This window comes from Nyctibius grandis, chromosome 26, assembly GCF_013368605.1.
Source record: "Nyctibius grandis isolate bNycGra1 chromosome 26, bNycGra1.pri, whole genome shotgun sequence".
Taxonomy (NCBI): Eukaryota; Metazoa; Chordata; class Aves; order Nyctibiiformes; family Nyctibiidae; genus Nyctibius; species Nyctibius grandis.
The window spans coordinates 2,237,618-2,251,534 of NC_090683.1; the positions used below are offsets into that span (position 1 = coordinate 2,237,618).

A 13,917-nucleotide genomic window follows, 5' to 3' on the forward strand; every position below is an offset into this window, starting at 1 on the left:
TGTCCCAGGCTGCAGCCCCCTTGCTCAGGCTGGGCTGGGTGTGCAGGGGCTGTGGGGGGGATGCTGCTGGCAGGACCAGACCCTGGTTTCTCGATTGAGTGGCTCCATCTAGTGCTTGTCCTCAGCCTGGTGGGACAGTGTGACCATGACCCTGATTGGGTGCTGGTGTCGGGGTAGGGTGGACGAGCGGAGGACCTGGGTCAGACCAGGACATGTTCAGCAGCTCGGCGCCTGGGTGTTATCCCCTCAAAAGGTCTGAGTTGGGGTGTCTGTGATTTACATCCCTGCAGACATCATGGGGTGACAGAGAGAGCTGGCGCCAAGGAAGAGGCTGCGTAAGCTTCTTTTGACTCTTTTAATGAGGATGAAGGCTACCAACCATGCGACATGCTCTCCTGGCCTCCCTGAGTATGGGAGAGTGCCAGGAGGAGAGACCAGGGTGCTGGGGAGCAGTGAAGGCGTCTGGGCCTTTTCTGGTCACTGCTGCTTGGTGGTTGGACTGGTACCAGTAGAAAGGAGTCGGGAGGAAGAAAGAACTGTGGGGAGAAACCCTTACTGTGCATTTTATATTGGGAATATTTTATATTCCTAAGCACTTTGGGTGGCCTTGCTCTGATCAGAGCATGGTTGTAGGACTAGAACAGGTCCCTGAGTAGAAGGTAAACAGGGATGGGGACACTGGGAAGCAGATGCCTGTAGCAGGACCGAGGGCGGTGCAGCATCAGCTGCCCATCTTGCCTCTCCTGCCAGCACAGCTTGACAGTTCCCAAAGAGAAACCCTGTACCCCCAAAGATCAACCCTGTAACCGCAAAGAGAAGTGGGAGTTGTGGTGGGGAGACTGTAGGAGTCACTGGCTGGGCGATGGTAAGACTCATTCGCTGAACACTCAGTTGTTTCTGGCTTTTTTTGGAGCACAGCAACCCTGTATCCTCTTCTTGACTCCTACTACTTTAGACATTTTCCTCCTGCTCTTCCTTGGAGCTTTCTGCAGAGAAAATATCTCCATTAACGATCTGGATGATGGGGCACAGTGTTTACTGATGACACAAAACCGGGCGAGTGGCTGATCCACCAGAGAGTCTTGCTGCCATCCAGAGGGACCTGGGGAAATGGGCTTACAGGAACTTCATGCAGTTCAACGTCTCTTGTTCTCTTTTGTTTTCCCTCTGGCCTTCAGGTTGTTCTAGGTCAAACTCACCATCTTTGCATCTTTTCTGTATGGAATATTATGTCCTTGCTTTGTCTTATGACAGCAAGCTCTGCCTGCCTGACTCATGCCCATAGAGACATCAAGGAGGCAGGTAGGTGGGCCTGGGGAGGCAGAGCCCAGCTCCCTTCCAAAGGGGCCTGCTGTGACTTGGGCTAATAACATGCCCTCAATCATTTCACTTCTTTAAATCCACAAAACTCTTCTCTGTCTGAGCCCATCACAGATTTGCTGATCACAAATTCTGGTAGCCAGAAGTCAAGTCAGACAATTCTTGGGCTTCAGGGTCTAGGGAAAACTCTTTCATGCCAAGCTAGTTGGAAACCACTGAGGTGCACATCCAGGACCTGTCTTTGGCTGTTGTATTTGTTTTGAATCTCTGCTAAGCTACACCCAACTCTAGTCCTTGATTTTGGGGTGGGTTTTTTTGGTCATTTTGGTCAATGACCTTTTTTGAAGGTCCTTGCTAGCACACTCTACTGCTCTTGGCCATGTTTGACTCATGTCTGGGATTCTTCTCCCACATCTAGGAGAGCTCCAGGCTGGTGGCTGCTGTGCTTGCAGTAGTTGGCAGGAAGCTTGTTAACAGTTGCAACACGTTTTTTTAACGGGGAAAGTTCATGCCCTCAGGAGGCCTTTTCCTAGAACGGCACCATGTTTGATGACAAATGGATGATTGTCATATTGAGTTATGCTGATACCATGCAGCTGAAATCACTGTGCCTGTTTTTTTTAAGATACAGGGATTTAAAAGATTTTGAGATAAAGGGAAATACCTATGCAGATTTTTTACATTCTTTTGGCATTGGGAGCCCAGGTATCTATGAGGGATCTTCCTTGGCATTTCGCTGCACCTTAGATATCTGGAAACCTGCCCCTTAAACTAGAATTCCCCCTTGGAAACTGCATCCCATTGCAGGTGGGTTAACTTCCAGGGAGAAAGCAATACAAGGACACTGTAATTTGCCTTCAAAGCCTTTTTTTGATAGGTGTATTAGGAGCTGGGGTTTTTTTTATGGTCAGGATGAGCAGCCCTGAATCAAGGAACCAAGGTGTGGTCTGGGCACCTTCTCCCTTCACTAAGAGGAGGGCAGGGAAAGTGGCTGCTGCTGCGGGTGAAGGTGCTCTGGTTTATTGCTTGAGACATCTGCAGGAAGCGAGAGAGCTGATAGATAAAGAAGACCCAAGATATCACCTATTTTCATGAAAGCAACCAAATTCAGGATCTCTTAGGTCACATCAGTAGGGATGAGGAATTCTGATGGAGCTGCATATTTATTTGGTGCAACCCTTTTGGTTTCTGAAGCCTGGACAAAGGCGGTCAGTCCTTCCAAAACTCCTGCTTTGCTGCCTTTGCTTGCCATCCTGCTGGCTTCTCTCCTAGTCCTGTGCTATTGCAATGCTCACACAATGATGGGCGAGTTTGCAATCCCTCGGCAGATCCCACAGTGAATCCACTAAACAAACCACAGCTCACGCCGTGTGACCCAGCAGGGTTTCCTCACCTCCAAGGATGGAGGACTTGCTCCTTCCTTACTACAACCGGTCTTCTGAAAAACCTTCCCTTTTCTGCTAGCAGCATGGTTTAGCAGAAGTCTAGAAAATATGATCTATGAGAGAAGAATGAAAGAATTGGGTTGTTTGGTCCAGAGAAGCGAAGCCTGGGGGAAGACGAGACAGCTGTGGACTAGCTGACCTCCAGACTCTCCTTTGGCAGCTGTGTTTCCTGCACTGCGGTGAGAACCGTCCTCCCATAAATAAAAGGCTGCTACGAAGAGGAAGGGAATAAACTCTTCTCTATGTCTGCCTGGAGAGAATGAGAAATCATGGGATGAAGCTGTGGTAAGGGAGCTTTAGTTGGACATTTGGGGACTGACTAAATGTAGTCAAGTCCACAAGTGTCCCCCTAACTACAAGAAAGACTTTGAGGTGCTGGGGCGAGTCCAGAGAAGGGCAACGAAGCTGGTGAAGGGTCTGGAGCACAAGTGTGATGAGGAGCGGCTGAGGGACCTGGGGGTGTTTAGCCTGGAGAAAAGGAGGCTGAGGGGAGACCTTCTCGCTCTCTACAACTGCCTGAAAGGAGGGTGTAGTGAGGTGGGGGTCGGTCTCTTCTCCCAGGGAACAAGCGATAGGACGAGAGGAAACGGCCTCAGGTTGTACCAGGGGAGGTTTAGATTGGAGATCAGGGACAATGTCTTCCCCAAAAGGGTTGTCAAGCACTGGCACAGGCTGCCCAGGGCAGTGGTGGAGTCCCCATCCCTGGGGGGATTTAAAAGCCGTGGAGATGTGGTGCTGAGGGCCATGGGTTAGTGGTGGGCTTGGCAGTGCTGGGTTAATGGTTGGACTTGATGATCTTAAAGGTCCTTTCCAACCAAAATGATTCTATGATTCAATGATTCTAGATACAGCAATGTGCCAGAGCAGGTTGCCTGATGTCAAGTCTCCATTAGTGGAAGTTTCAGGGGGGAAAAAAGAAAAAAAACACAGATCAGACAAACATCCATCAGGAAGGGTTGAAGTTGTGCTTAACCTGGGTTGGAACAGGGGGATTAAAGTCCATCAAGGCACCCCTCCAGCTCTGTTTTCTCTGCTTCTCTACTTCTATTTTCAACAACCTTGCAGCTCCAGGCAGTTGTTTAACTGCAGTCAGCCTCGAACCAAATCCTCCTCTCCAAGAGTGGATTTTTGGATGAGGTATTCACTCCCATCAACGTGACAACCCAGCTGCCTTGCTGCAGGGGAAGCAGTGCTATGCCGTGCTGCCTTGGGCCTGTGGTGGGGTGGGGGAAGGATGGAGAACCGCCCTGGGAACATCGTGAAGGGACCATGGAGCTGTCTGAGCCTTTTCAAAGATCTCCAGACTCCAAAAAGCTTCATTTTTTTTTTTAAAAAAAAGAGTTTTACTGAAAACAATTTGGATGTCATACAATGGGGTAACAGGGTACCTAACCCCCCCCAACACTATGCCGTGAAGTCAAGAGTACAGGAGCTCAGGGTTTCAACGGTCAACCTGAGGTTCCGTCACTTCTGTGGTTGCAAGGGGTAGTTCAGGCTCAGCACCGCATCTCCGGGCAAGGAGGGATGACATTTTTATCCAGGCTGCTGCAAAATCATCTGCAGTCATAACTGGTGAACATCTCAAGGTGTTTCCCTTCTGTTCAGACGAGTCTGGTGGTTTTGGCTGGATTCCCACCTCTCCTTAGCTTGGGGAATCACAAGCCTATATGTAGATATAAAGCAGCTCATAATGAAGCTTTTGCCATAGGGCAAGTTCCTTCCTCTCCAGGAAGGAGAAAACAAACATGTTGGATGCTGCCGAGGGACAAGGCAGTCCCATAACCCATCACGCTGCCTCCGGCTCCTCCACCCTCTCCTCCCAGAAAGACAAACATCCTCAAAAGGATTCTCAGGAATAGGTTTGGGAAAGATTTTCCCCTTATTAGAAGCAAAGGAGTTATGGACTCTAGTGTATCTATCTTCTTTTTTTTTACAGGATGTCTTGCTCTGTCATGCTCTATACTGAAAGGGGATGTTAATAAACACCCCTGAATGTTCTCCCAGTAGAAATCACTATGTATTTGTGCAACAGTCACGTTAGAGACTTGGGAAGTCTCATTTCTGTCTTCATAATGTTTCCTGGAAAACTCCATAAAAGAAAACACAGTATCCACTCTATATAATTACAAAACTCCTGGGAACTCAATATTTAGTTTTGTTTACAGTTTAACATCCTCCTCATTGGCTGGAGACCATAATATTATTGTGCATGTGACAGACTGGAAATTTTGATGTGTAATTTTCTTTTCTACTTCCCTTTTTGAAAAAAACCAAAGAGGGAACAGCATATGTTAGCCACTCACGAACGGTTGATGCTGGGGAGGCCCACGGTAGCCATTTACCAGCAGTGAAATTGTAGAAAGGAGGAAGGTGACCTGACTAATAAAATAGAAGAAAAAATATCAGAGGAAGCTAAGAAAGAAGAAATGAAGTATCAATATAGTTTATCAAAAGTAAAACATGCTTTTAAAGGGAGACCAGGCAGATGACGAGTTAAGGCATCGAGAACATCCTTCAGAGAAATCTCTGTATTTACGTTCTCTCTTTTGTCCTCAATTCCATCCTTCCATCTCAGGGAGAAGCCGGGTCTTGGGGAATTCTGTGCCTAGTCTCCAGTGGGCTCCAGAGATGTGATTTTGATGTGTCCAGACCAACTCGGGTGGACTTTAAGGCTGATGTCATGGCTGAACTCCAATACTCACTGGCACACAGCTGCCATTTTGTACCCTACAAGTGCACGTCCCTGCACTGGGCAGAGCTGCATGGCCTGAGCTCGCCCCCGCTGGTACCCAAACCAGCTGGGTTCGGGGTGGATTCAAGTAAGCAGGGGCTGGCAGGGATGCTAGAGCCTCCACAGCCCCTCATCTGGGCTCTGCAGTGATGGGGACATGGGTGACCTGGCTCCCGTCTCTTTTGCATGGGCAGAGTGGTTGGAGCAAGCCCAGAGGAGGCCACGAAGATGCTCAGAGGGCTGGAGCCCCTCTGCTATGGAGGCAGGCTGAGAGAGTTGGGGCTGGTCAGCCTGGAGAAGAGAAGGCTCCGGGGAGACCTTCTAGCACCTTCCAGTACCTGAAGGGGCTACAGGAAAGCTGGAGAGGGACTTTTGACAAGGGCATGGAGTGACAGAACGAGGGGGAAGGGATTTAAACTGAAAGAGGGGAGATTGAGATGAGATCTGAGGAAGAAATTCTTTGCTGTGAGGGTGGTGAGAGCCTGGCGCAGGTTGCCCAGAGAAGCTGTGGCTGCCCCCTCCCTGGCAGTGTTCAAGGGCAGGTTGGATGGGGCTTGGAGCAACCTGGTCTGGTGGAAGGTGTCCCTGCCCGTGGCAGGGGGGATTGGAACTAGATGGTCTTTAAGGTCCCTTCCAACCCAAACCCTTCTGTGATTCTACGCCACATCCCTTTTGCTGTCCCCAGCAACCTGCCAGCCACTGCACGTCTCTTTGCCGACCGACACGCACCTCACACACTGACTCACTCCAGCTCCCAGAGCCCAAAGAAACCACAGCCCCAGTCCTGCCCCACTTACTTTCTGTGATCAGCTTAAAACACAATCGAATATCTAAAAGCAAACCACCAGACACCAGGGATTCCCTGGCAGGTTTCCTGCCCAGGCACAGGGATGTGCTCCAAAGCCCATTTTCAGTTCATCGCCCTGTGGCACCCTGGCGAGGGGAAGTGTGCTCGTCCCTCCTTACGCGGGGGACGAAGCACCAACCTTTAATGGCTTTTCCCCGTCCTTTCCCACCGTGCTGTGCTGGAGTGCGAAGCAGCCCCACTGCTTGTTTTTCAAAAGCTGTTTCCTGCCTGATTTAGAATCGTCTACTTAAAAGTCTCCAGCCAGAGCTGTAAAACCCACAGCTGTGTTCTGCAGATGAGAGACTTGAGTTGGTTTCAGATCTCATTTTTGGAAAGGCCGCCACGATCCCGAGCAAAGGCAACACAAATGGCACAAGTTCATCCTTTAGAGTAGCGAACCATGAGCACCATGGTCCTCCTTCAGAGCTCTTGAAGGACAGAAGTCTGTATTCATTTTGGATCTACAGACTGAAAAAAGCACCTCTTAATGTTTAACCCTTCCATTTCATAGAATCACAGACTGGTTTGGATTGGAAGGGACCTTAAAGATCATCTAGATCCAACCCCCCTGCCATGGGCAGGGACACCTTCCACTAGACCAGGTTGCTCAGAGCCCCATCCAAGCTGGCCATGGACACTTTCAATGAGGCAGTGCATCACATGCAGCAGAGACAGCAGTTGGGGCATCAAAACTCAACCTTCTTCTGGGCAGCAGCTCCTGAACCCTCAGTCCCTGGGCAGAACTTGCTCCTTGAAGGCAACTGTTATCCTTATATTTGCTATGGAAACAGCCAAAGGCCGTTGGTAGGTGACAGTCCATCATGCTATGCAGGTCTAGATACACACAGGAGAGGGGAGAGAGCAAAAAGGAGCAGCTTGGGGACACAGCCAGAGCTACCATCAGCTCTAACGATGAGCTGCTTTACACCAGTGACGCCCCCTACCCTGTCTGCCACCACACAGTCCAGCAAGTCTCCCCAAACACCAATGGTGGCCCACCAGCCAAGGCAGCCACAGGTGGTGGCTCAGGGGCAGGCAGACCTGTCACCACCTCCCACTTCAAACCCACTGAAGAGGCATTTCACAACCTTCAGCTCATGCCAGTATCACGAGGTGATGAGGGCCAGATCCTTCTGGAAGGATCCGTCCCTTTTCCAGCCTCTTGTCCATGCTCCTGGGAAGAGAAACTCAACAGCTGGAAAGGCTGATGCAGGGAGGTTGTTCCAGTACTGCCAGGAGCTGGTGGCACTTAGCTGGGACTGAGAACACCCTCATGGGAAGGTGGGTGACCGGGCACTGCCAGGCACCCCAACCGTCCCCATAGCTGGATTTGAAGCTGCGGGTTAGGAGGCTGGAGAACCTGGAGACATCCCTGGGCACAGGCGGGACCGGCGTGTGAAGGGGCTCCATGGAGAGCCTGGAAACAAGTCACTCAGTGCCACCACCTCACACAGCATCACCAGGGGATGCTGCTGCTCTCCGAGCATGACATTTCCCCAGGACTTGGAATAACAGCCACCTGTCCTGCTCTCCCCATTCTTGGCCAAAGCTGGTGCAAAGAGGTGTCCAGCTGCCCAACAGCCCCCAGGCAGCCTGGGCTGTCAGAGCAAAGAGGCTTCTCTGCCCGGGCAGCACCCCTTGGACCTCTGGGGACCATTCACCCACCAGCTGGGCTGCTCCACAAATATTTATCGAGGCAGATGTGTGTGAGCACCCTCCTTCCCACACCCCTTCTCGGGGCCTGTAGGTAGCCAGACCCATGGTGGTCCAAGCCCACCTGCTGCTCTCGGTGCTGGCAGCTGCCAGCCCAGGTAGGAGGATCTGTTAAACAATGCTAATAAATACTTTATTTACCAAAACTGCATTAAAATACTCTTAAGACTGTCCCATCCGGCCAGGTCCCTTCAGTAGTGGCTCACAGCTTGGGGATCCCAGAGGAGGCTTGGACAGCTCATGTAGCAGCACCAGCTTCATGGCCAGCAGGACCTCCCGGTGGCTGAGGTGGCTTCTTCTGCTGCAGCGAGAGAGCCGGGCAGCCTCCAGCGCCATGTCTCCCAGTAGCTGGGGGCTGCCCAGCCAGACAAGGATGGCAGCTGCCAGGCAGGAGGCTCCGGTGGACCACGCCTGCAGGGAGAGCAACCATCAGAGCATGAGCTCAGCCGTCCATGTGGTGGCATGGCTTGAGGAGCTGCCTTCAGGCACGGGTCAGTCAGAGGCCCCCCAGTCCCATCCCACCACTTTAATTTAAGTCAAAACTTTCTAGATTCAGCCAACCTGGCACTGCCAAGTCCACCACTAACCCATGTCCCTCAGCACCACATCTCTGTGGCTTTTAGATCCCCCCAGAGATGGTGACTCCACCACTTCCCTGGTGAGCATCCAGGCTTGGATATGTAGATGACCAAGCTGAGCTTGGAAAGCAGGTGGTTGCACCCAAGCCTAGCTAGAGCATACCTGGTTCAGGAGCTTGTGGATGTAGGTGGAATAAGCCACCTTCTTCTTCTGCCTGCGGGGACGGAGGCAGAGGATGCTCTGCCAGGCGTGCCCAGCTGCTGCCTTCTTCCTCGGGTGGGCAGGGGGGTCAGGGTCCATCGTTGCCGCCCACACATGGCGCTGGTTTAACATGCGCTTGCTGCCACCCTGACGCCTCTGCAGAGGGAGAGCAGAGCAGGAGCCCCAGCAGCAGGGCGCTGCCCTCACACCAGGCACCTCTGCCTGCCCCTGGGCTTCCCAGGCATTTAATTTACATCATACAAATTAGGCACTTGCAATAAGACAAAAAATATTCAGCATGTTGCATAAAACAAGAGTGGAAAACATCCTCCCCATGGAGCCAAACACAACAGAGAAACAAAACACAAGTAGGGTATTTTAGGATCATAGAATCATTTTGGTTGGAAAGGACCTTTAAAATCCTTGAGTCCAACCATTAACCCAGCACTGCCAAGACCACCACTAACCCATGGCCCTCAGCACCACATCTCCACGGCTTTTAAATCCCCCCAGGGATGGGGACTCCACCACTGCCCTGGGCAGCCTGTGCCAGCGCTTGACACCCCAGGAAGACATTGTCCCTGATCTCCAATCTAAACCTCCCCTGGCACAACTTGAGGCCGTTTCCTCTTCTCCTATTGCGTGTGACTTGGGAGAAGAGACCGACCCCCCCCTCGCTACACCCTCCTTTCAGGCAGTTGTAGAGAGCGAGAAGGTCTCCCCTCAGCCTCCTTTTCTCCAGGCTAAACACCCCCAGGTCCCTCAGCCGCTCCTCATCACACTTGTGCTCCAGACCCTTCCCCAGCTTCGTTGCCCTTCTCTGGACTCTCTCCAGCACCTCAAGGTCTTTCTTGTCATGAGGGGCCCAAAACTGCACCCAGAATTTGAGGTGCAGCCTCACCAGTGCTGAGTACGGGGTCTTTGGGATGTTCCCCCCCCAGCTCACCTCCAAGAGCTCCATCAGTCCCAGCCTCATCCTCCCCCAGGAACAGGCATGGAAGGAGCTGGGAGCCCCTGCCTATAACCAGGGGGGTTCATTGCTTTCAGCTGGGGGCTGCAGCCCATCGGGACCCACCGGCCTGTGGGGACGGGGTCAGGGATGGGGACAGGGATGAGAACAATGACAAGAACAGGGATGGCCATGCAGCCTCGCACCCACACCCCTGGATTCCTATACCCAAACCAGCAATTCTTGCCCAAAATAACTCTTTCTAGTGAGGCTGTGCCTGCTCCCGTTCCCTCCCTGCCCTTGCTGCCCTAATTAGTATCATTAATCTAATTAGCCCGAGGTGGCTGGTTCTGGGGTGGTACCAGACCTCGGGGTGCCCAGGTGTTCCTGTGGGAGCTTCTGTGGAGTTTTATTCTGCGTTGATTTGGGGGGGTTCTGGGGGGTTCTGTAAACGCCAGAGTGAGCAGGGTCTGGGAGGGCACCCAGGGGTGCTGGGGGCAGGATCTGGCCCTGTGTGGTGGGGCCCTGGGATGGGTGTCCCCTGGGTGCAGGATCTGGCCATGTCCACTGGGATCCCAGGGTGGGGGTTTTCCTGGGTGCAGGATCTGGCCCTGCCCAGTGATACCCTATGGCAGGGGGGGTCTCTGGGTGCAGGACCATGTTCTGGGGCGCAAGGGGTTGGAGTACAGGAAAAAGGGGGCCAATGGGTGCAGGATGTGGCCCTGTCCTGAGGGGGATGAATGTGTGTGAGCGTGGGGGTTCCCTGGGATGCAGCACCCCACCCTGCAGGGTGTTTGTATGGGCGTGCGTGGGTGCAGGATGTGGCCCTACAGCATGTGGGGTGGGGGATCCTTCCGTGCAGGCCTGTAGGACACTGTGGAGAGGGGTGGGGGTTCCTGGGGTACAGGGTCTGCACCCCGGGGCGGGAGGGGGGGGAAGGTGTCCCCCTGGGTGCAGGATCCAGCCCTGCCCCTGCAGCACCCTGGCATGGAGGTCCCACGGGTGCAGGATGCGGCCCTGGGGTACCGGGGGGTGTGTGGGGGGGTGTGTGTGTGTTCCCAGGTGCAGGATGAGGCCCCCCCAAACTGGGGGGGAGTATGTGCAGTACGCGCCTCTCGCCGGCAGAGGGCGCGCTTGCTCCCTCCCGCGGTGGGCGAGGGGGCGGTACCGGCGGGGGGGGTGTGTGTTCTCTTCGCGGGCCTGCAGGGGGCGCTGCGCAGGGCCCGCCTCGCGCCCGCCGGGCCCCGCCTCACCCACAGGTGAGGCGGGGCCCGGCGGGCGCGAGGCGGGCACCCCCCCCCCCGCCTTCCCGCCCTGGGGAGCGGCGGGCAGCGCGCGAGCCCGACCCGTCCCCGTCGCCGCCATGGCGGAACAGGAGAGCTTGGAGTTCGGCAAAGCTGACTTCGTGCTGATGGACGCCGTCACCATGCCCGAGTTCATGGCTAACCTCCGTCTGCGGTGAGCGCTGGGGCGAGGCGGGGAGGGGGGGGACGGTGTGAGGAGCGGAACGGGCGGTGGGACTACACCCCCCCACCCCCTCCCCTTCGTGGCCTCAGGGTGTGTGAGGGGTTGTGAGGCCTCGTCTTCCCGCTTCTCCCCCCGACTTCATCCCAGTTCGGTTACCGGGGGTGGGGAGGGGGGTGCGCTGTGCCGGGTTAGTGAGCTGAACCGGCCCCGCGCTGAGGGGGCTGTGGCGGGCAGCGGCCCCCTCAACCCCCACCTGCCTGAGGTGACTGAGCTCCGCAGCGGAGCAAACCCTGCACAAAAAAGGGGGATTTTCTATAAAATTGGGACGCAGGAGAGCCAAGTGAGCAGGAGGGTGCTCAGGGTGCAGGCAGGGAGCGCTAAGCCCTGCCTTTGGGGTCCGTGGGGGCTTTCTGTCACCCCTGTGGAAAACCTTCCTCTTCTGCTCCCATCTGCTTCAGTCTCCCCCTCACACCTCCCCTCTAACAGGTATCGCGCCTATGCTGACATGCGGGCAAAGTTGGGATGGACAAAAAAAAACAGCAATAAAAGTCACCAAGTCCAAAGTTGCTGCAGCCCCGTAGGAGCGTTACAGCTGTTCACCGGTGCAGACTCGCTGCGTTAACGTTTCATGATCTTTATGGTTTTATTTCCCTTCTAGACGCGATGGGCTTCGGGAAGATCTGCTTTTTCATCCCTGTTTCCTCTGTGAAGTACAACTAAATCCTGAGCAGCACTGATAGAGAGGACAGCCGGTGGGGACCCTAAGTCTGCGGCTGTCTTTCACTTTCCGTTATAAAAGATTCATGTGAGCTCTTCCTGATAAACTCTTATGCCCCTGCTTGTGCAAGGATTTGATAATTACCAAAGGGAAGCCTTTGGGAGAAAAATGTGACTTATTGGCTGTGTCCTTCCCCCTCCTCCCCAGTTTTGCTCGGGCTTTACTGACTGTTCCTCTCCTGCTACTTGCCTTCTGGAGAAGATGGTTGACATCAATAACTTGTCAGGCCTGTGCAGTTGTTGGACGTACCCAAGAGTGGCTCTGGCAATAGCCAAGGGAAGAGAGGTGGGCTAAGCTTCCTCAGCTGGCATAAAACTACAGAGGAAGGAGAAAATTAAGCTCTTTCAGGCAATTGTGATGTCTGCTCTGGGTGAAATCTGTAGGTTTTGAGGTCTGGCTGCATCAGCCACTGAGTGTTCAGGAATCTTTGTGCTACACAGCTGGCTGCTGGGGTGTACCTGTCTTCTGTGGTGCTGCAAGGTCAGGGCTCAGATCCTGGCAGTGCGAGATATAATAATAACAACTGGTGTATTTGAAAAGTATTTTTTCTTTTATATTTTTGATTTCTATTTGGGTGGGGAGGGCGTCTGTACAGAAACACTAAGAAAAACATAATGCGAACAATTGAGCTTTGAACTTGAGGAAATGTCAGATTTAAATAAATTTTGCAGTGCTTCTAAAAGCTTAAATTTGCTTCTCATTTGTGCATGCCATGACCCTCTAATTGTATTACAAAGGGCTTACAAACAAAGTTGTCGTAATTAGCAGGAAACTCGCATGTAACGGTTTGTTCTTGGGGTTTTTATTCCTTGTACTAGAATTCTAAATGAAGTGTTGGAAATGGATTGTTAGGTAACTTCAAAATCAACGTAGCAGGTTGGTTGTGTTTAGGAATCATTAATTAATTGAGAGGTGCCTTGCACTGGTAGACTTTGCTAATTATGTATGAAAGAGGATAAGTAGAACAAGGTAGCAAGTCTGGATCCTTACAATTGATATGTACTTTGATTTTTTTTCTGTCCTGTTGCACGCTGATCCTGCCTAAGGATGGTGTCTGGACATCCCTGCTGTATCTGAGACACCATCGTGTGTCCCTTTACCTCCAATACCTTGGTCACTGGTACTCCAAAACAGGCTTTTCCTTGTGACACCAATTCAAACTCTGGTTTCTTTCTCATGAGAACACGGGCGTTACCTTGGCCGTAATCTGCAGTTTGCAGGCAGAGTTCTGCCTGCAGCTCAAGGTTGTCTTCTGTCTGTGCTGTGGGCAGAATAATCTTGTGTTAAAAAAAACCCCTAATACTGTTAATTTTTCTAACCTTTGTGCTGTCGTCCCCTGACTTTAGGCTTGTCTGCACTGGGAAAGCTAATCTCAATTTAGCAAAAGCGTGACTTTTCAGTAAAATTGCTGAACTCTGCTAAGCCCTGATTGATGCCGCCGGTAGAGCTGTGGCCCTGGCCTGCTGACCCAGCTTCGCTGCTGGTGTTATTACAATTCTCAAGCAACATTTGCTTCTGTTATTTTTCCTGCTTTGGAGACAGTAATTACTGCTTGCTGCTGCTACATTTTAAATTGTGTCAGGCCCAAATTACACCCGAGATTCTGACCTGTTGGAGGGTTAATTAGGTCATGCTGTGTTTTGTCACGTTGCATAGATGGCATGAGTTGCCTTCGTGCTTGTCACGTGCTGAACAGAATGGAGAAATTGTTGCTTCTCCGTCATTAACTTCCAAGTGGTGAGTTTGTTGGGTTTACACTTGGATGGGCTCCACCCTATTCCATAAATCCAGCTTTCTGCCGGAGCTATTTTTGTTCGGGGTCACTGGCTGACCCAAGGCGGGTTGTGCTGGATTTAGTTCCCGAGTGAGCCCAGATGTGGGTGGAAT

The 13,917-nt window shown here is 52.5% G+C and overlaps 1 protein-coding gene across 2 annotated transcripts in view; it reads left to right on the forward strand.

Moving 5' to 3' along the window:
• Positions 1–11,106: 11,106 nt before the first annotated feature.
• The window catches only part of MYO1D (myosin ID), a 185,082-nt gene continuing 182,271 nt past the window's right edge, over positions 11,107–13,917 (forward strand). For both annotated transcript variants that reach the window (XM_068419052.1, XM_068419053.1), the window contains exon 1: positions 11,107–11,243. In XM_068419052.1, coding sequence (XP_068275153.1) covers positions 11,149–11,243 — 95 coding nt within the window. In that variant the 5' untranslated portion in view covers positions 11,107–11,148. The remainder of the gene's footprint in view (positions 11,244–13,917) is intronic.